Consider the following 21,608-nt stretch of genomic DNA (forward strand, 5'->3'; position numbering starts at 1 on the left):
CTCCTCGGCCACCAGGATTCCCTGCACCGTGTGCGACTGATGGTCAAGGAAGAGCCAAAAAAACTGCTGACTCCCTAGGGCTGCCACTGGCAGCTTCCCAAAGGGTCCCAGGGACATGTGCCACTCGGCCCTCTTGCATTCTCCTCACGATAAGCAGCCAGCTCTTCTCCGCCCCGCTCCATGCCCGCGAGAGAGAACAGCCAAGCAAAGCAGAGTGTCCTTCTGGCATTCACATTCTCTCCTTTCCTGAAGGATATGGCCAGGCAAGTCTCCCCGGCAGACAGCGTCTCCTGGATGGCGAAAGACTGGTCCATCCTGCGGGTTGGGAAGAAAACAGGTGGGGCTCAGAAGACAGAACCCAATCAGGAGTCTTATTCTTAGCTGGGTGTGATGAGCACTAAAGGCACCCAACTTTTATAGAGCTTCGTCTGGACTGTGAGGCAAAGGGGAACTGCCATCTTGGATGTGTGTTTTCTGGAAACCATACCTGTTGATTTTTCCTTATGATGATAATGCACCTATTCAGGCATCTAAGACTCAGGAGCTGGCAGCCACCATCAGCAGCAAACTGAAGAAAGCGCACAGGCCCAAAGATATGGCTGGCATGCCTCCTACTGAGTAACGGATACGCATGGCCGGTTCTTGAGGGGCCCTGGGCAGAGAGTGCTCGAGGGGCCCTCCTCTGCATGCCACCAGGGCCCCTGCTTCCATCTCCCTTCCTGCCTCCACTCACATGCCCCCCCATCTATGCATCTTTCCTCTGCCAGCTCACAACCACTCCAGCCAACCACACTCACAGCCACCTGCAAGTCCTTTCCTCAGTGACACTGGGCAGTATGTGTGGCTGGAATTGCCATTGCTGTGACCATTAGGGGCACTGCTTGCACCACCAGCACACTCTTTCCTGGCAGTGCTGGGCAGCCCAGGTAGCCAGAAGCACAGGAGGTGGAATGCTTGCAAGTCAGTGGGTGAGGGAAGGGAGTGCAGGCCGATGTCAGAGGAAGTGTGTAGGGCAGGGGTCAATGTCAGTGGGCCCTGCCAGAAGCCTTGGGTCCTGCCAGATGCTCCACCTCAAGATATGCTGATGCTGGCCCACAGGATACCTACTAGGGCTTGGAGAGGACCCCAATAACATTTGTCTGCTTGTTTTGCAAGGGCCTGGGGATCAAGCAGAGACAAGCGTCTCTATCATCCATCACGTCAACCAGGCAGCTAATGGCATTTGATCCTCAGGAGCAGCTGAGGCTGATTTACCCCCACCCCCAGGAGATCATCCTTCCCTCTTGGGGTAGGGGGGAGCCTGTCCGTATTTACAGAGGTCCCCAACATTGGAAGCGATCACTCCCCAGCAACGCTGAACAAAAGAAAGGCAAAGCAAACCCAGTTCTTAGCCCTTGCAAGGAACCCGGATGCCAGCTCTGTCTCCATTTCAATCCAAGCAACACTGTCACAAGGCCCAGTATCAGGGGCTCGTTCCCCAACACATCTTCTAATGGGATATATGCTATCATGTGCCAGCAATGCCTCCCTGCCATTTATACCAGCCAACCCTGGTGGTCTCTATGCAGGAAAACAAATGGGAGCCATTTAAAATTGGACTATTTAAAAATGGAAACACTCAGAAACGAGGGAGGAAACTTTCCAACCTCCTTGTCCTTCATTAATAAGCATAAAGGTCATCATACTTCAACAAAGGGGAGACTCCACCATGAAGTTGGAATTCATATGCAGCTCTGATGCTATCAAGATAGGGCTTGATAAAGACTGGGAAGGCTAGCTCACTATAAGCACCACGTGACTTTTGTTTTATTTAGCTCACTATAGAAAGTCATTGTCCCCATTTACAGATTCATGCAGAGGCGGATCTGTGCGTGTGTGTATAGTGCCGTCAAGTCACAGCCAACTTATGGCGACCCCTTTTTTGGGGTTTTCATGGCAAGAGACGAAAAGAGGTGGTTTGCCAGTGCCTTCCTCTGCATAGCAACCCTGGTATTCCTTGGTGGTCTCCCATCCAAATACTAACCAGGGCTGACCCTGCTTAGCGTCTGAGATCTGACGAGATCAGGCTAGCCTGGGCCATCCAGGTCAGGGCAGAGGCGGATCTACTGTGAAACTAATGAAGCTTAAGCTTCAGGGCCCCCAATCCTGGAGGGGCCCCCAAAGCAACTTTTTTTAATGAGTGAATTTCTCTACAATATCGATGGAGTTTTTTAGTGATAGAATCAGAAGCCAATGGGTTGAAGTACTTAATATTGACTTTAGAATATGCTCTAAGACTAATACCCATTTCACATGGCCCCAAAATGTCCCTGTAATTGGTCAAATTTCAAAATTTTCTTGGGGGCTTGCAGTGCTCGAGCCCCCAGCTGTAAGGGCTCCCTGAGCTCACCAAAATCTATTCATAGCCTACATTTTGGCAGCTGGATCCTCAAATCCTTCATTGGTGCATGGCTTAATAATTCTATAGCTCAGCCCTTAGGCTAGAGCCAATCAGAACCATAAAAAGACATCTGAATTCTCAATTCAGACTGCATTCGTCTCGCTTGTGCATTTTGACACCAAAAGATCAGATTTTTACCTTGTTATCCCTCTGATGACCCCCTCCCTATTATTATTATTTATTAGTTAAATTTGTAGCCCACCCTCATTCCCGGTCAAAGCCGGGCTCAGGGTGGGTGTCATAATCCTATGCCTCAAGTGCAGCCTACAGTCCCTAGGGAGGCCTATATTAAAGTAGTTACCAGGCCTACATCTCCCAGGTACCCTATGGGCCTTGTGATTGGTGGAAGAGGATTTGGCGGGAAGGCTAGGGCCAATCAGGGGTAAGGGAGTGGTGCCTGGGGAGAAGGAATAAAATGCCTTGCCTGAAAAGGGAGGGGGTTCACTCCTAGGGAGCAGGGCTGGGGAGAGGCTGCTGCAGATGGAGGGAGCCCTCATCCAGGAAGGGGTGAGTTAGCCTGAAGCCCAGTGCCAGGAGAGGGCTAGGGACAGTAAAGATAGATGTGTTAGGGTTTTTATTTGTTTGATTGCCTGCCTTTAATGGTTTTGTCGTCCAATTGTGGCTTGAGTTATCATAATTATTAGACCTTTTTAATAAACCGTTTGTTACTCTGCCTGGGTCCTCATGCCTCATTTGGTCACCTAGAAAGTATACCCTGTTGGGAGAAGAAGCAGCCAGGGGCAGGCAGGGTGCTCTTGGCCTTCTTGAGTTAGGCTCACACCAGAGTGGTAGCAGCCAAATCCTCATATCAGAAGCCCAAGGGAGAGGAGAGGAGAGGGAGGCCAGTAACGGTGACAACCCGTGGTTGCCCTCAATTGTAGGCCAGGTGGAATAGCTCTGTTTTACAGGCCCTGCAGAACTTCTGAAGGCCCCTTAGGGCCCTGATGTTACTTGGAAGAACATTCCATCAGGCTGGGGCCAGGGCCTTGTTGGATGTTGACCTATTGTTGCTGGTTGCGAAGGGCCTCCCATAATAGTTCAAGCTTCAGGGCCCCAAAAATGTAGATCCGCCACTGGATTCATGAATACTGTTCCCTTGCTTGCAAACTTTATTGGCAACTGGGCTATCTATTCTAAATCTGGCCACTGCCCTTCTGTCTGTACACGTGTGTGTGTTAAAAGGTAAAGGTCCCCGGTGCAAGCACTGGGTCATTCCTGACCCATGCGGTGACGTCTCACATCCCAACATTTTCTAGGCAGACTTTGTTTGCAGGGTGGTTTGCCAGTGCCTTCCCCAGTCATCTTCCCTTTACCTCCCAGCAAGCTGGGTACTCATTTTACCAACCTCAGAAGGATGGAAGGCTGAGTCAACCCTGAGCCGGCTACCTGAAACCAACTTCCGTTGGGATCGAACTCAGGTCGTGAGAAGCTTCGACTGCAGTACTGCAGCTTACCACTCTGCGCCACGGGTGTTAAGGTTGCAAAAATTCCTGGAGATTTGCAGATGGCGCCTGAGAAAGGCAGGGTTTGGGGAGGGACCTCAGCATGATGTAGTGCCACAGAGTCCACTCTCCAACGCAGCCATTTGCTCCAGGGAAACTGAGCTCTGTTGGCTGGAGATCAGTTGTAATTCTGGGAGATCTCGAGGCCCCACCTGGTGGGTGGCAACTGTAGTGTGCATACACATATACCAAGGATTGTCAACGTTTTTTAGTCTGAGGGCATCTTTGGAATATTTAAAAAATCTGCCCAGTCAATTAAATCTCCAATGACCAATCAGAAGCCTTGCTGGGCAAATGCCCCAGTGGATCCTGGCCAATTACCAAAGCACTTGAAAGGCACTGGGGAATGTGTCAGTGGGTGCCATGGGGCCCACAGGCGCCATGTTAGGGACCCCTGGTATATACGTTATGCACCATACACATATAGACATACCCCAAGGTATATCTAGCAAGCATCTGCCAGAGGGGTCTCTGGAGCATGAGTGCTCCTGCTACATTAACTGTTGGTCTTTGAGGTGCCACAAGACTTTTTTTTAATTGTTGAAGTTTGTCAGGAAATGGATGGGTGGTCTCAATTCCCGAATTCTGACAGACAGAATACAGGCCTCAACCTGGTGGTGAAGTCCCATCTGCTGGCAGGGAGTTATTGTAGAGGAGGGTCTGGAACAACTCAGTTTGCAAACCCTGAGCATGGCCGGTAACGGCAGGACATTTTGGAGGTCATTAATGCATGGGGTCACCATAAGTCAGAAGCAAGTTGATGGCCCATAACCCACCCACGTGGATGCACCAATACAAAGGGGGCATTTCTAGTAAGGGGCTGCTTTGTGATATGAGGCCACACTGTCCTGGCTGAAAGGGGGGAGGGAGGATTCTTTCACAGTCAAGTGATGCTCACATCGCCATCCAAAAGGAATTATTGGTGTCTTCAACCATGCTTGCTTTCTCAACCCAGATTCCATTAGGGGGGCATTCCTTTTGGGCTGGTCAGTCATCCTTTCTTACGAGGAAGGGCTGTAGCTCAGTGGAAGAACATCTGTTTCTGCATGCAGAAGGTCCCAGATTCAATCCCTGGCATCTCCAGTTAATTAACTAGGCAAGCAGGTGATGTGAAAGACCTGAGACCCTGGAGAGCCGCTGCCGGTCTGAGTAGACAACAGTGACTTTGATGGATCCAGGGTCTGATTCAGTATAAGGCAGCTGCATGTGTTCACGCAGCGTTAAAGACGCTGCCTCACAGTCTGGCAGGCAGAGGAGCTTCTGAAGAGCAGGGAAAGGGCCTCGCCCCGCCATCCTCTCCCAGGACTGTGGCATCTCTTCCTCCTTATCCAGCTGGTTCCCCAGCAGGCAAAGAAAGCTCCAGCAAAGAATAAGCCGCCCCCCCCCACTCCGAAGCTAAGCAGGGTCAGCCCTGGTTAGTATTTGGATGGGAGATCACCAAGGAATACCAGGGTTGCTGTGCAGAGGAAGGCACTGGCAAACCACCTCTGCTAGTCTCTTGCCATGAAAACCCCAAAAAGGGGTCGCCATAAGTCAGCTGCGACTTGACGGCACTTTACACACACACATTTATTCATGGAAGGTTTTGCATTGGATTTGTCACTCTATAGATGCACATTTCCCCCATCTGAAGTCTCAAAACTCTGCGTGGCGGCTTATGGTTGAGTTTTGAGAATATGGATGGGGGGGAAAGTGCATCTAAAGAGTGGCAAATCCAATGCAAAACCTTCCATGAATAAATGGCCACACACACTCCGACTCCCAGCTGCTGAGCCCGCCCCCACCAAGCACGGAGCCGTCGGGGCTGGCGACAAGAGCCCCCCACCCAACCCCACCCAACCCCATTCCGTGCAAGCAGAGGCTGCCTGGCCCCGGCGGGCCGTGCTTCGTTACCTGCCGCTCCCTCGAAGGCAGCGGCCCCCTCCTTCGGCCGGACGCCGCGCTCCACATCGGCAGCCCGGGAGCGGCCCCTCCTGCCCGGAGGCGGCGGCCTTGGCGTAACCCTTGAACAGCCGAGCGCCAACAGCGCGTCCGGCTCTGGGACTCGAGGCCTGGAGGAGATCCCCATCCCCGGCCCCGGCCCGGCTCCAAGAGCTTGGGTCGCAGGGCGGGCGGAGCAGAGCGCTCTGATACAAGCAGGCAGCGGCCACGCACACAAGCGGAGCAAAGGGCAATACCACTTTGGCAATGGAATTCCTACACAGGCACATGCCGCACTCCTTGTGAAATGCCTCCACTACTTCAATTGCCCAGTAAAGTAATTCAGGAGAGGTTATCAGTGTTGGGTATTAGATAGCAAGAGGAACGATCCTATCCCTCTGAATGGTAGCAGAAAGTTAAGTACTGGGATTCCTGCACTGGAATAGCCCGCCTAACAATCAGGATCCAACAGTTCTTTTATTGGCCAATAAAAGAGCAGCGCGCGTGGAAAATGCCCTGAAAGCGTCAGAGCGTTGCCCACACAGAACAAAGGAATACATCGTGTTTTATAGACTTTAGCATAAAGAACAGTTAATCAGGATGGCGTAGAACAATCAGAGCCAATACATATTAAATTCGTACATACACTCATTTGCATATCCTATGAGAGTGGTCTTAAGGCGTCACTTTAGGTGGCCGTATGATCCCTAATGGAGAAATGAACCCTAACGTTCCTTTCTGACACTTCTGGTGTCTTCAGTCACTGGTTCTTAGGCCTTGTTAAGGAGCCTGGTTGTACCAGCACAGAAAGAATGATCTCACTGGCACCTGATACCAATGGCTGCCAGCTTATGCTAACTCATATTCACACACTAGTGAATATGAACCAAAGATTAGTTCTCTTGCCCCTTATACATGGGGCAATGCCTTTACATATGTGTGCAGAATAGATATATGTGCCTGATTCTATGCCCTTATACCTGAGCGTAGGACCTTATAAATCTGTGATTATTCATACATGTGAAAGAATATATGTTTTCCCATATAAATGACGTTTATAGGCACTTCACTTGTCCAACCCTATCGGGTCCACTTTTCAAGGCCCCTAGTGTGTAAAGTACCATGAAGTCGCAGCCGACTTACAGCCACCCCATGAAGGGGCTTTTAAGGCAAGTGAGAGACAGAGGTGGTTTGCCATTGCCTTCCTCTGCAGAATCTTCCTTGGGGATGTCTCTTCCAAGTACTGGCCCTGCTTAGCTTCTGAGACCTGATGAGATCAGGCTATACCATGCCACCTTCCCTCCTGAAAATACAATTCACAATGCACGAAAACAAAGCAAAACACCAAGTGAGACTGTTTGACTTGTTTTATTTAAGCTGAGAAATGCAGCAATCCAAAGCAGGTCTACTGAGAAGTAAGTCCACTGTTATTGAATGGGGCGTACTCCCGGGAAAGTGCTTTTAGGATTGTAGCCATAGTGTGTCACTGTTTGGTCCAACAGGGATGAACTTTACTACGTTATGAAACTTACCAAGTGCCAAAAAGCTTAAATTAAAGCCCCTCCCTGCCTTTGAGTTTGAAACCCAAGCCTGTCCCTCCCTTTCTGCTTCGATTCCAAACGAAACAGTGTGCAAACAGCCATTTTTGCATTATGGCCAGCCTTGGGAAAGGGTCTGATCTTACATTGCGCCTCTTCTGTTTGAAAATGCAGCTAAGTAGAATGAACAGCTGTGTCCTGGAGGAATGCTAAAGTGCCATCCTGCTTATAAAATAAGCGGTTCTTTCACTCCCATAATCCATTACTGGGACTACATAATGAACAGGATCCTGACATGTTATTTTGCAGGATAGGGGCCAAGGAGAAGCATCATGTAAACAAGGCTGAAGAACTGCATAAAGTTATCCCGTGGCAGCAAGAAATTACAAGTCACAGCTTGAGTTCCTCTGCCCTATGCTGAAGTAGCCATATTTAGCTTACGGGAAGATCCATTCAAGCTCACCACTCTCCTTTTCACAGTAGCCAACCAGATAATTCTAAGAATCCTACAAGACAGACGTGAAGTCAAGAGCTCTCCCCTGTATTTTCTCTCCCTTTCCTTCTAACTAACCCCTGATCTCTGAGAAATTTCTACTTTGCCGTATTTGATTTCATATGTTGGACCTTCTGGTCAAATTTCTGCTTACATGTTTGCTACATTTAATAGCAGAGGCCCCCTTATTCTCAACTATCCAGTAACATTCTGTATCAGGTCCTGAGTACTTGTGGCTATTGTGGTCCAGGGTCCTTTCCTCTTAACATTTGTGCCAAAATGATCAGGGGACTAGAGCAACTGCCCTATGAGGAGCGGTTAAAACGATTAGGGTGGTTGAGCTTGGTTAACGGGAGACTTGATAGAGGTCTATAAAATTATGCAAGGTATGGAGAGAGTGGACAGGGAGAAACTTCTCTCCCTCTCTCATAATACTAGAGCGCGGGGTCATCTGCTGAAGCTGTAGGGTGAGAGATTCAAAATAGATAAAAGGAAGTATTTCTTACACAACGAATAGTTAAATTGTGGAACTCCCTGCCCCAGGATGTGGTGATGGCTGCCAACTTGGAAGGCTTTAAGAGGGGAGTGGACATGTTCATGGAGGAGAGGGCTATTCATGGCTATTACTAAAAATGGATGCTACTCATGATGCATACCTTTTCTCTCCAGGATCAGAAGAGCATGCCTATTATATTAGGTGCATTGGAACACAGACAGGACAATGCTGCTGCCGTTGTCTTGTTTGTGGGCTTCCTACACTGTGTGAACAGACTGCTGGACTTGCTGGACCTTGGTCTGATCCAGCATGGCCTTTCTTATGTTCTTATGTGCCTAGACTATCTGCTCCAAAGCACAGTCATAGAGGGTACCTAGAAGTCTTGTCACTGGCTAGCACAAGGTGAACATGCATATGCAGCCAGCCAGTGGGAGGATGGTCTATCCCCCCTTCAACCATTAAAATAATTATTAATTGCCAAGAAAATAATCAAATAGGTTAATGTCAGTAAATAATTTAAAAGAGACATTTCTGGCAGTACAAGCAACAGAGTGTAATCTTGGCTACAAGCCCGGCAGGGCAGCTGCAACAGCCATGATGCCAAAGATTCCTAAGTCCTAGAAAGCATCAAAGTTTGGGTGAGGGGAGGGCAGCAACACCCCTTCTTGGGTCTTTCCTTCACCACTAACCGTTATCCAGCTAGAACTTCAGTATCACTTATTGCTTCCTGTGGGCAGCTGGAGAAGGGAGGATGGCTGAAAATTCTCTCCAGTATCATTGAGAGGATGCTGGGTGCCACAGTGGGGAAGGAAGCACCCCCAGCAGTGGAGAGCAAAAGAACACACTGCCCTTCACACATGTGGAGGAGGAGAAGCAGCAGCATGTGGAAGGGGCTCAGCGATGCCAGGGCCAACTCAAGCCGCCTCTTCCTCCCCTTTGTGGCTTAAAATATTTATTCGCCACCCTCTCCCAAATCAGTTCTCCCTGCTGCTCAGCTCTGGCAAATCATCAGACTGGTACAGCGACCAGATAGACTGCCAGCCCCACAAAGGGCTGCTTCTTCACACAAGCGTGCCTAGGCCCATTGTATACAAGAAGCAGTCCCTCCCCACTTCCAGAATCCCCACAATAAACAGCAGGTGAGGCCTGATTGCTGTTTCCAGGATAGGGTTGCCAATTCTTGGATGGGAAATACCTGGAGATTTGCGGGGGTGGAGTCTGGGGAGCGGGGGTTGGGATGGGGAGGGATCTCAGCAAGGTATTATGTAGGGTTGCCAGCTCCGATTTGCGAAATACCTGAAGATTTTGGGGGTGGAGTCTGATGAGGGTGGGATTTGGCAAGGGGAGGGACTTCAATGCCATAGAGTCCAATTGCCAAAATGGCAATTTTCTCCAGGGGAACTGATTTCTATCGCCTGGAGATCAGTTGTAATAGCGGGATATCTCCAGCCTAGTATTATGCCATAGAGGCCACCCTCCAAAGCAGCCATTTCTCCAAGGGGACTGATCTCTGTAGTTTGGAGATCATTTGTAATAGCAGGAGATCTCCAAGTGCCACCTGGAGGTTGGAAACTAGGGGTACTTCTGTTTTAGGGGTACTGCTGTTTTGATCCAGAGTGGCTCCTCCAGCCCAGCTCCTGGTCCAACTAGAGCAAAGCGAGAGGCAGGTAGAGAGATGAACTCCATTGCCAAACTACGCAAGCCAAAGGTTTTCGGACAGAAAGCATAGTGCATAATCTCTGCCCAGTACAAGGTGAAAGGAGGAGGTGTGTTTTTTTCCCCTGAATCCCTGGTCCTTCTCTTCCAGAAAGGGGTTCTAACCCAAAAGAGGGAGTCATGCTAGCCCACAGGCATGGTCTCCAACCCAAAGGCCCATTCCTTAACCTCAGAGGCCCAGCAGTCAGTGGGACCCCAAGGAGAACAGCAGAGCATAGTTCAGACCCAGTAGCGCTGCCCCGGTCAGGAGCTGAAGCAGAGGGGCCGGAGCCAGGGACCTGGCCTGGTTGAAGTGCACTTTGCCATCCAACTTGAGGCAGCTGGTTTTGGGCATAGCCGGGCAGCATTCCTGGAAGCAGGGTGCGGAAGATCCAGCCGTGCAGGGTTTGCCAGCCGTTTTGCAGAGCTTGCTGCAGCCTGCCACATAGTGGGGCCCGGTTTTCTTCATCTGGAAGGAGAAGGAAAAGCAGCAGTTGGTACATGTTACCAGCCCTGTGGGATGAAGAGCTATAGCCCTTCCTGATGTGGGCTCCACAAAGGACCGAGGATTGCCAAGGCCCAGCATAGGGTTGCCAGCCTCCTGGCGGGGCCTTGAGATCTCCCAGAATTACCACTGATCTCCAGACTGCAGAGATCAGTTCCCCTGGAGGAAATGGCTACATTGAAGGATGGGCTTTATGGGATTATACTACCTTGTGGTACCTCCCATCCACAAACTCTGCCTTCCCCAAGCTCCACCCCAAATCTCTAGGAATTTCCCAACCTGGAGTTGGCAACCCTAGCCCATCAAGGACTAGGGGGCATTTTGGCGGTGTAGTGGTAGAAGCCACTTAAAGGGCAGCTGGAACAAGAAGCTGCAGAAGTGAAAGATGTTAATAGACCCAATTCTTTCCCAGGCCTCAAAGAGCAGCCTCTGGTTTGGCAATTCAGCCAATGCTTAGCGAATGGGTCTCAGAATACAGTTGCCAACTCCAGGTTCTGAAATTCCTGGATATTTGAGGGTGGAGTCTGGGAAGACTGTGCTTTGGAAAGGGGAAGGACCTCAGCAGGGTATAATGCCATGCAGTCCACCCCCAAAGTAGCCACTTTTCTCCAGGGGAACTGATCTCTGTCATCTGTAGATGAGTTGTAATTCCAGGAAATCTCCAGGTCCCATCTGGAGGCCAGCAATTTGAGTGTCCCTCTTATTCGTGCTCTCACTGACAAGACCAGAGGCCTCAAACAATCCAGCTGACCTAGGATTGCCAGGTCCCTCTTCGCCACCGGTGGCAGGTTTTTGGGGTGGAGCCTGAGGAGGGCAGGGTTTGGAGAGGGGAGGGACTTCAATGCCATAGAGTCCAATTGCCAAAGCGGCCATTTTCTCCAGGGGAACTGATGTCTGTCAGCTGGAGATCAGTTGTAATAGCAGGAGATCTCCAGCTAGTACCTGGAGGTTGGCAACCCTGACTCCTGCTTCCAAAGGTGCCATGTGACTGTCTCATGGGGCTCATTAGACAGCAGTTTTCTGGGGGGGGGGGTGAGGTCATGGCGAGAATGGAGTTGGGAAACAACCTCACAAGTCAGGCCCTGACGGAGACAGAGCAGTGTGGCAAGGGCCTGGTGTTAGGCCTGTTGTCCGGGGAGGCCAGACAAGAAATGGTACCTCACAGTAGTCAAAGCCCACAATGCAGCCGGCTGAAGCCTTCTGGCCCTTGTAGCAGCCGTCTCCGTGGCAGGTGAAGGATGTGCACATTTTCCCCTGGAAGAAAGAAAGACAAGCAAGCTCACACAGCCCAGAGAAGAATGCCCATTGCCGGGCAGAAGGGTGCGTGGAGCAGTGAGAAGAACTTTATTTCTACAGCTAGCTGGGCAGGGAGCTAGGGAAATGTTCCGCCTTGTACACACATGAAGCGGCACTTACATTTTTGGGGGGTGCTTTTGTGGTGGTTGTCGTGGGAGCCGGTGTGGTGGTGGGTGGGAGATCTCCTGGAAAAGACACAAGAGGAGAAAAGGATGGAAAGCAGGGCTCATGACCTCCAGCGGAAGCTGTAAACTACAAACTGCTGTGGTGAAATCCTTCTTCGACAGCTCTTGGCTCCAGGGATGTAGCTAGAAGAGGCAGCTGCACCCGTCGGAAAGGCCTGCCTGATAATACAGCTAGGTCCAGAAGTCCCACTAGTAGGGTTGCCAGCTCTGGGCTGGGAAATACCTGGAGATTTTTGGGGCAGAGCCTGAGGAGGGCGGGGTTTGGGGAGGGGAGGGACTTCAATGCCATAAAGTCCAATGGCCAAAGCAGCGATTTTCTCCAGGTGAACTGACCTCTATTGGCTGGAGATCAGTTGTACTAGCAAGAGATCTCTTACCAGTACCTGGAGGTTGGCAACCCTACCCACTAGACTAGTTATTCTCCACTAGGTAGAAACCTCAAACACACAGAGGCCACGTTGTAGTGTCAGAGTTGTCATGGGTAGCAAGGGAAAAGCCCACCATTTGCTGAGGAAATGGCTCCCGCTGGGTTTGCTTACCATAGGCTGTGGCGTTGAGGCTGAGGCAGTTGGGCGAAGCGCAGCACTCCAGCGTGCACAGGCTCATGCTCACGCTGCTGTTGGTCACGCACATCTCGGTGGTGTTGCCACTCCCACACTCACTGCTGCACCGGGCTGTATAGCTGGTGCTGTTGAACCGGTAAAGCTGCCAGAGCCACAGAAGCATAAGCCGCATTAGCCGGTGCAAGCAAACAGACAGTGGTTTCCCCTGCTTGATTTACAACCCACCCTCTCTCTGGGACAAGCCATGGCTCTTCTGAGCAGAAAGGTGTCTTGGGGCTTCCTACCTCGCAGTGTGTTGCGTTGTGGCAGGGCTCTGTGTCGTTGCTGTGAGCTTCATCCTGGTAACATCGCTCCCCAGAGCATTGGAAGCTTTGGCAGGTAAGCTGTAAGGAGAGAAGGCAGTGACCTTGCGAAGTCTGAAGATGCTCCCTAGCCACATGCCCAGGACATTGGCAGCAGACTCTGCCCCTGGCTCAGTCCTGAATCCTTCTCAAGGTCTGCCACCTTGCTTTCCAGTTAGGGTTGCCAACCTCCAGGTATTAGCTGGAGATCTTCTGCTATTACAACTAATCTCCAGCCAATAGAGATCAATTCACCTGGAGAAAATGGCAGCTTTGGCCATTGGACTCTATGGCATTGAAGTCCCTCCCCTCCCCAAACCCTGCCCTCCTCAGGCTCTGCCCCAAAAACCTCCCACGGGTGGTGAAGAGAGACCTGGCAACCCTATTTCCAGTTGCCCTCTACATCTGCCCAGCAAGGGCCTCTGCTAGGGTTGCCAACCTGCAGGTACTAGCTGGAGATCTCCTGCTGTTACAACTGATTCCCAGCCGATAGAGATCAGTTCACCTGGAGAAAAGGGCTGCTTTGGCAATTGGACTCTATGGCATTGAAGTCCCTCCCCTCCCCAAACCCATTCCTCCTCAGGCTCTGCTCCAAAAACATCCCACCCGTGGCAAAGAGGGACCTGGCAAGCCTAGCCTCTGCCATCTACAGACTTCCTGTCCCACCAAAGGGCTTCTCCAGGAAACCCTCCCTCCCTCTAGTTCCCACCCTGATCCCCAATATGCTGCAGGTCCAGTTATTGGTTGAGCTTCCTTACATTCATCATGCCTGTTTTGTTCATTGAACTGTTTGAGACCAGGGGTGCTCCTGAAATGGGCCCAGGATCTGAAAGAGAAGAGAGGGGTGAACAGAGGCAGTCTCACCCATGGGGGGCGGGGGTGAGGGTCTTTGGGATGGGAAGTCCTGATGATTAGCCCTCCCTGCCAAGAGACCAGCCTGACCACACAGGCACACCCTGGGGGGTCTGGCCAGTCTCCTTCCCTCCCAGCACGCACTTCTTTGTTCTCACCTACTGGTGTACAAAGATCCCAGGTGCTGAAATGCAGAGCAGCCCAGAACAGAAGAAAGCCTACAGAATGAGACAGGTAGATCAGTACAGGCAGAAATTCAAGAAGGGAAGCACTTCCTATCAGGAGCTTCCAAGCTTGCTCTGAAGGTGTCTAGAGCCTTTCAAGATGCTCCATGCCAGGAGCCTGCAACCCGGAAAGTACCCACTGTGCAAGAATGAAGGCTCTTACCTTGGACTGCCATGATCCGACAGCTGGGATGTGCCATTATTAACCACAGGGACTTGCTCCCACTGAGACCTAGGGCTGAGGAGAGTAATACATGCACTTTGAGGAGAAGGAGGAATCTGAGAGGCAGGAAAGCAAATGCCACCAAGCTAAGAGCCCTAGTAGTAAAATGGATCCCCTCTCTCACACACAAATACCTAAGACCTACCAATAGGGTTGCCAAGCTGTAAATTAATTTTTGATACCATGAGACTATCGCACACTTTATAATTTTGCATTTTAGGCTGAAGAAGCCAATGTACACTATACATCCGGAAGGCGTTCCCGGGCTCTGCTCTGAGCTTCGCTGGGCACTTTGTGCCACGATCTTGCATATTTCAAACATTTGATATGTGGATTTGCAATCTGGGGTCCAATTGAGACTGTTCATTGTTTGAGGCTTACAAGCCCCTTGCTAGTGGACTTCTCCGTCCTCTCTTGTGGACTGCTGTTGTTTTGTGTTGTTGTTTTATGTGGCCTTTGCTTATGTTGTTGTTAAAACTTTTGTTTGTACATTCACATTACTGTCCTTCAGTGTTACTCCTCTGAAGATGCCTGTCACAGCTGCTGGCGAAACGTCAGGAAAGAAAATACCAAGACCACAGTTACACAGCCCGGATAACCCACAAGAACCAATGAACTCTGACCATGAAAGCCTTCAACAATATACTGTTACAATGTTTGTATTGTCGTATAATTGTTGAAATATACAAATTGTTGTTCATTGAATTCTATTGAGTATATATTGGCTTAGTACTGGTTCTTCTTAGCAACCTCCAGGTAATAGCTGAATATCTCTTGCTATTACAGGTAATCTCCAGCCAATAGAGATCAGTTCACCTGGAGAAAATGGCCGCCTTGGCAATTGGACTCTATGGCATTGAAGTCCCTCCCCTCCCCAACCCCCCCTCTTCAGGCTCTGCCCCCAAAATTTCCTGCCAGTGGCAAAGAGGAACCTGGCAACCCTACCTATCAGGCAGCTCAAATTCTTCTTTGCAATTCATGCTGCTCTCTCTTGGCCTTTTCTGCCAGGACTAAAAGGATTAAAAAAGGTGCAAGGTGCTCTCTTGGGCTGCTGAATTGTTACTCCATCTGGCCAGTATACCTTGGGGCAAAATCACCAGCTAAGGGGAGAACCAGGCAGGCTGGCCTCTCCAGAGTGATGTTCCTGAGCTTGAGATGCTCTGACCAGCCCAGGAGACCAGGAGAGGCCCAGAAAGGGACTGCCAGCCAGCTAGAACACTCATTAGCCTTGCCTTCTCAGAGGAAATGGTTGGCTCTATTCTGCTCCTTAGACCAAGATGACCATACGTGGCCATCTGTTTCACAGGGCAACTTGCACCACTGGCAGCGGCTCACTCCCCATAGGCTGGTGCCAGGCTCCACCCAAGCACCTAGTGTGGCTCATGTGGACCCACAGGGCACTAAGCATCCACAGCATGCTCCCTGTCTTCCTCCCTTATGTCTCACAGCATTAGGACTGATGCCAGCCAAGGCCACCCAGCGCCAAGTTGGTCGTGAAGTGCCCTTCTGCAGCCTAGAGACACAGCAAAGTCCACACCTTGATTGCCCTTGGAAGCACGGTCAGTGGAAGCAGAGAACAATTTGATCCCTCCCATTTATTTTGCTCTAACCACTAGGAGACTGCTTCCACCATTTCCAGTGCTGTGATTTTGGTGTTGACGTGAACTTTCTTGGGGATTTTTAATGGAGAAATAGGCCAACCAACAAAAAGTCTATTCACTACAGTGGCTTCTGAACACATGAAGCTGCCTTATACTGAATCAGATCCGTGGTCCATGAAAGTAGACAGTATTGTCTACTCAGACAGGCAACAGCTCTCCAGGGTCTCAGGCAGAGGTCTTTCACATCACCTACTTGCCTAGTCCCTTTAACTGGAGATGCCAGGGATTGAACCTGGGACCTTCTGCATGCCAAGCAGATGCTCTACCACTGAGCCACAGCCTCTCCCACAGCCTGCTCTTTAGAGTTTTCTTTCTGCTTAGAGGTTGCCAAAGCCCAAGCCAAGTTTCTTCCAGAAGTTCTGTCTCTGTGGGGAACCTTTCCTTTCAGGGGCTGGGATTTAGTATCTCAATCACTATCTTGGAGCTCCATTTTGTTCACAACTGATTGATGAGCTCCACTCTAGCAAGAACATCTTCACAATACGACTGTTGTCTCCAGCTTTGGTGCTTATCAGAGATCTCTGAGAAAAGCCTTCATGAAAATATGTGACTACTTTTTGTGTCATAAGCTGGGTAGACCTACAAGGAGCACACCAGTTCTCCAAGGCTTGGGCTCCCGAGGGGCTTTGGGCTGGGCAATGCAATCGCGAGACGGAAGCAAGAACATCAGAAAGCGACCTCACTGTGGAGACAGAGAGATCCTACAAGCCTGACAAGACAGTGAAAACCGCCAAAGCTCAGTTCTAGGTTCCCCTGCAGATCCCCCAAGTGGCTGGTGGCTGCCATGGAGACTGGAAAATGACAAGCCCCGACTCCCAGAGCTGCTCACTAATGACACACATGGTTGGCCCAGCAACAGCCTGTTTAGCTGAGCCTCCAAGGGGAAAGAGTGGAGCCACAGACACACGTCAAGAACAGAAACATACAGCCTACCAACAAGGGCTAGCCAACGCCCAGTCAACAGCTCTGGATGAAGCGTAGCTTGAGAGGACTAGGTCGTTCACAAAGTCATCCCCACACCTTTTAGTGGTTTCTTCTGAATTATTCGTTGGGGGATGGGGGAGACCACTCCCACTGGTTGTAAAGGTATGCAAAAAGAGCACTTGGCCCTCCCAGCCTCAGCCCCTAAAGGTACTGCTCAACATCCACTAGTCTCCAAGCCCAGGTGATGCTGCTGGCCATACCAAAATGGAGGCCCAATTGGAAACGCAGACCATCAATCTGAACAAAAGACCAAAGCTGCATTTCTAGTATCTGGTTCCATTGCATAGTTTTCACCCTCTTGTGATCAAAAACATCTCTTGTATTCCAGGGGCAGCTCTCCCAAGCATCCGAGCTCTCCACAGTCTAGAACCAAATGCGTTGTCCAGAGGCCTCCAAGCTATAGAACTGGACAAGGAGGAGAGGGCAGGTGCCCACATACTGGTAGAGAAGGAGAGAAACCATCCGTCCATCCACACCTCCACCCCGTTATTGTTCAGGGCCCCATCCTGCATTGAGGATACTGGGCAAGCCTCCTTAGCTTTAGTTAGGAAAGTAATTCCATGCAGTCCTGCTCGTAGAACATTCACCTTACCAGCCTTTCCGTCTCAGACAAATCACACCACTCCCCCAAAGGAACCCACCTGGTTCTGCTCACTCACCTGGCTCACCTGACACCTGCGGGGAAGCCCTGCTTGCCTGTCTGAGCAACTTCTGATTTCCTTTCAACACTGGCAGAATAGGTGCCCCTGGGGGAGCCCTCTTCCCCGCCCAGGCAGAGACGGCACCAACCAACAGACAGAGTTGAGTGGTAGGGATGGAGGGATTTGGTTCCCTGATGTCACAAGCGATAAATATTCTCTCCCTACCTGAGGCTCAGCCCATTGCTAAGAAATTGTGGGGGATGTGTGTGCACGCTGCAGTCACTGAAGCTTCATTGAGAATTTCAGCCTTCCTGTCCCAGAAAGCTCAGCTGAAAATGCATCAAACTAACTAATAGACCCACACAAAGAAAAATAAGACTGCCTCAGAAGAGTCCTCAGGTATCTCATATATTATGCCCAAAGGGCAGGCAGGCAGGCGACCCAAGGTTTCCTGGCTTCTGGAGCAAGGCCTTGAGAAAATGGCTGTGCTCCCGTGGTGCCAGCCAACCTCCAGGTACTAGCTGGAGATCTCCTGCTATTACAACTGATCTCCAGCCAATAGACATCAGTTCACCTGGAGAAAATGGCCACTTTGGCAATTGGACTCTATGGCATTGAAGTCCCTCCCCTCTCCAAACTCTGCCCCCTCAGGCTCTGCCCCCAAAACCTCTCGCCAGTGGTGAAGAGGGACCTGGCAGCTCTATGCTTCCCTCAGCTTACCATTTGTTTTGCAATCAAACAGATGGAGAGCAGGCCCAGCCATTTTTTACATGTGTTTGGGGGGCTCGATAGCTTGAAACTGCTTCCATTCAGTCGTGGCACTCAGACAAATGGGTTTCCAAAAGTAGCAGATGGAAGCTTCCAGCCTGGCCAGTGATTTAGATAGCAAAACCCTGCCTGGGATGGAAATGGTAGCTTCAAGGATGATGGTCACAAGCATAAGCAACTTTAAAAGGGTATTAGACAGATTCATGGAGGACAGGTCTATCAGTGGCTGCTGGCCATGGTGACTAAAGGGAAACTCTCCAATCAGAGGCAGTAAATATCTGAATACCACTGCCAGGAAGCAATAGAAGGTGAAGGTCTCAGCCTCTATGCCCTGTTGTTGGCCCTCCATAGTAACAGCTCATCTCCAGACTAAAGAGATCAGTTCCCCTGGAGAAAATGACTACTTTGGAGGGTGGACTCTATGGCATTGTACTCTACTGAGGTCTCTGTCCTCCCCAGACCCCATCCCCAAATCTCCAGGCATTTCCCAACCTGTATCTGACAACCCTCCTCTCGTATCTCACACCAGTGGCCAGGGGGGGACCTGGCAACCCTATTGGCCACTGTGCGAGACAGGTTGCTGGACTCGATGGATCACTGGTCTGATCCAGCTGGGCTCTTCTTATGCAGCCAGAGGTGGCCAAATCAGCCAACAGACAGGTGGTTAAAGCGGGGTAGACTTTCATCTCAACACAAGGGATCCTTCAATCTGCCTTTTGGAATCTTTTCTCTTGGCTGTAGACAATGGTCAAGCATACTGATGCCAAAGAACTTTCGGGAAGGGAGACAGGATGTGGAGGGAGTCATATCCTCCCTGCTCCATCTTAACCTTAAGATAAGGACTTTCTCAAGGTGATTTGTGACCAACCTCTGTCTGGTTGGGTGAGGTAAACAAGATGGAGCCAATTAAGATTATTTGGGGCAAGGAAAGGAAGAAAAAAAAGACATTCTTCAGAAAAGTGTTGAAGTTTGAATCCTGGAATTCAAAGGAAGGGGTGGGGGGGGGAATATGTTGCTCTGAATGCGATCTTGTCAGAGCTTGGAGGTTAAGCAGGATTGGCCATGGTTAGTGCTTGGATGAGACCACCAATGAAGACCAGGGTTGCTATGCAGAGGAAGGCAATGGAAAACCCCATGCTCCTGGGGTCACCATGAGTCGGTTGCAGCCTGACGCCACACAATTATTATAAGGGCAAGATGTCCCATTTGACTCTGAATTGAGTAAACACTGTTTTACAGACCCCTCCTCCCCCCACCCATATTCCACCTGGTCCAAAAGTCACAGCACAGCTCTGCCTGTGTCCTGTTCTCAGGATGACTTTACCAAAACAACCTCCGCTCCACCATCTCGTCACTGGGGGCCATTGGTTCCTGGGCCCGAAGCAGGGCTGGGATAATTGCAGTAACAAGCCCGCCCCAATTAGATTAATTATTCACTCCCTCCTTCCCAGGGGAACTCCAGTCACTAAGGACCCTGAAGAGTATAGAAACCACAACAGATTATGCCGATGGCTGGGAAGCCTGTAGCGGGAAGGGAAATACAGCCAACAGGTAGCAGATGCAGTCGTGTAATCTTTCTATTCTGCAAACCTGAGCAGCAACTACCTTTTAAAAGTTACCTTCCTTTCTAGCTAGACTGCAAACTTCAATATACGGTGGACTCTGATCTGGAGAACTGGGTTTGATTCCCCACTCCTCCACATGAGCAGTGGAGGCTAATCTGGTGAACTGGATTTGTTTCCCCACTCCTACACATGAAACCAGCTGGGTGACCTTGGGCAAGTCACAGCTCTGTTAGAGCTCTCTCAGCCCCACCTACCTCACAGGGTGTCTGCTGCGGGGAAGGGAAGGTGATTGTAAGCCAGTTTGAGTCTCCCTTAAGTGGTTGAGAAAGTGGGCATATAAAAACCAACTCTTCCTCTTCTTCTTCAATGGGATGCACCTGACCTTTCACCAGCCAACACTGGGGGGGGGGCGGTATTTGCACAAAGCAGACTTCTCACATAAAAGCAGTGCTGCCTGCTCTCCAAAGGGGAGGGTGTCTTTCTGACCACACATTCGGCTTTCAAGAGAGCATGAAATTAGGACCCAAGTGAGAGGAGCCATATGATGATCAGCAGCTGAAGCACACACGGCTGGCTCTAAATAGGCCAAAGGAAAAGGGCCATCTCAAGCGCCTCTGGTTGGAGCCAGGCTCAATAAGGTTGCTGCAGGGCATGTCCCCATAAGAGAGATTAATTACAGCAAAAGTACAGAAAGATGCCTTCTGAGGCCCCCACCCACCCACTGCCTTCTCAAGGTTGTCTTCATCACAGAGGCAAGGTACTTAAGGCACTATCTGCTACAGTTCTGCATGCCCTCCTGAGCAGAGGAAGACTGCCTAGATCTTGCTACGTGAAACGTTGGGAGACCCCTTGTTTAGGAGAACAACACTGCCCTGGCACTCCTGCCAACGACACAGGAACATTTCAGTCGCCTTCTGCTGCATGGCAAGGGAACAGCAAGGGGTGGAGGGCACAAACCCTGCCAGATTCAAGGAACTCCATGACCCTAGTGTGACATGCTATGGATGGGGAAGCCAGGTTGACCAACTCTCTAAAGTTCAGATAAAATTGTTCTCAGTGGTAAACAGTTCGTGTAGGGTGGAGGGAATTTGGATTGGACATCTAGTGGAGAGGTCCTCTCTAAATGCTACTTGGAAGACATGCTTTGGCACATATCCAGAACAAAGCCCCCAAGGAACCGCAACCAGGCTCACAACTAGACCATGGGAGGGGCTGTGGCTCAGTGGTAGAGCCTCTGCTTTGCATGCAGAAGGTCCCAGGTTCAATCCCTGGCTTCTCCAGTTAAAGGGACTAGGCAAGTAGGCGATGTGAAAGACCTCTGCCTGAAACCCTGGAGAGCCGCTGCCAGTCTGAGTAGACAATACTGTCTACTTTGATGGACCAACGGTCTGATTCAGTATAAGGCAACTTCATGTGTTCAGTTTCCCCCAGGAAGGCTGAAGAGAGATACTAGGGGAGGCAGAGCAAGGCATGATGGCAGATCTTCGTTTTCCAGAAGAAAGTGATGCACACATCTGGGAAAGAGTCTGAAGCGCTCCATGAAATCAGGCTACAAACCACACTAGGTGCCCGTTCTTTTTGTCTTAACACTAACGTTTATTTCCATACAAAACAAAAACTAAAAACTTATTTCAGCATCCACATTGCTAGCATCCTGAAAAGTGCCCGTTCACAAAGAAGAGGGAAATTCTTCATGGGTAGGTGGGGGGCACATGT

General features: G+C 50.4%; 1 protein-coding gene and 1 non-coding gene across 2 annotated transcripts; one reads left to right on the top strand and one right to left on the bottom strand.

The window, feature by feature from the left end:
* Nucleotides 1-10,289: 10,289 nt before the first annotated feature.
* LOC130474746 (uncharacterized) lies at nucleotides 10,290-17,702 on the bottom strand. The gene is made up of 9 exons (XM_056846442.1): nucleotides 17,578-17,702; nucleotides 14,214-14,288; nucleotides 13,985-14,044; nucleotides 13,733-13,800; nucleotides 12,918-13,016; nucleotides 12,610-12,775; nucleotides 12,006-12,070; nucleotides 11,748-11,843; nucleotides 10,290-10,553 (listed from the first exon to the last, which is right to left on the bottom strand). The coding sequence occupies exons 2-9, from the start codon at nucleotides 14,248-14,250 to the stop codon at nucleotides 10,290-10,292; spliced, it is 855 nt and encodes a 284-aa protein (XP_056702420.1). The 5' UTR covers nucleotides 14,251-14,288; nucleotides 17,578-17,702.
* Nucleotides 17,703-21,097: 3,395 nt separating this feature from the next.
* On the top strand, nucleotides 21,098-21,172 carry TRNAA-UGC (transfer RNA alanine (anticodon UGC)). The gene has a single exon. It is a non-coding gene; the product is annotated as a tRNA-Ala (tRNA).
* Nucleotides 21,173-21,608: the final 436 nt, after the last annotated feature.

This window comes from Euleptes europaea, chromosome 3 (genome assembly GCF_029931775.1).
Source record: "Euleptes europaea isolate rEulEur1 chromosome 3, rEulEur1.hap1, whole genome shotgun sequence".
Taxonomy (NCBI): Eukaryota; Metazoa; Chordata; class Lepidosauria; order Squamata; family Sphaerodactylidae; genus Euleptes; species Euleptes europaea.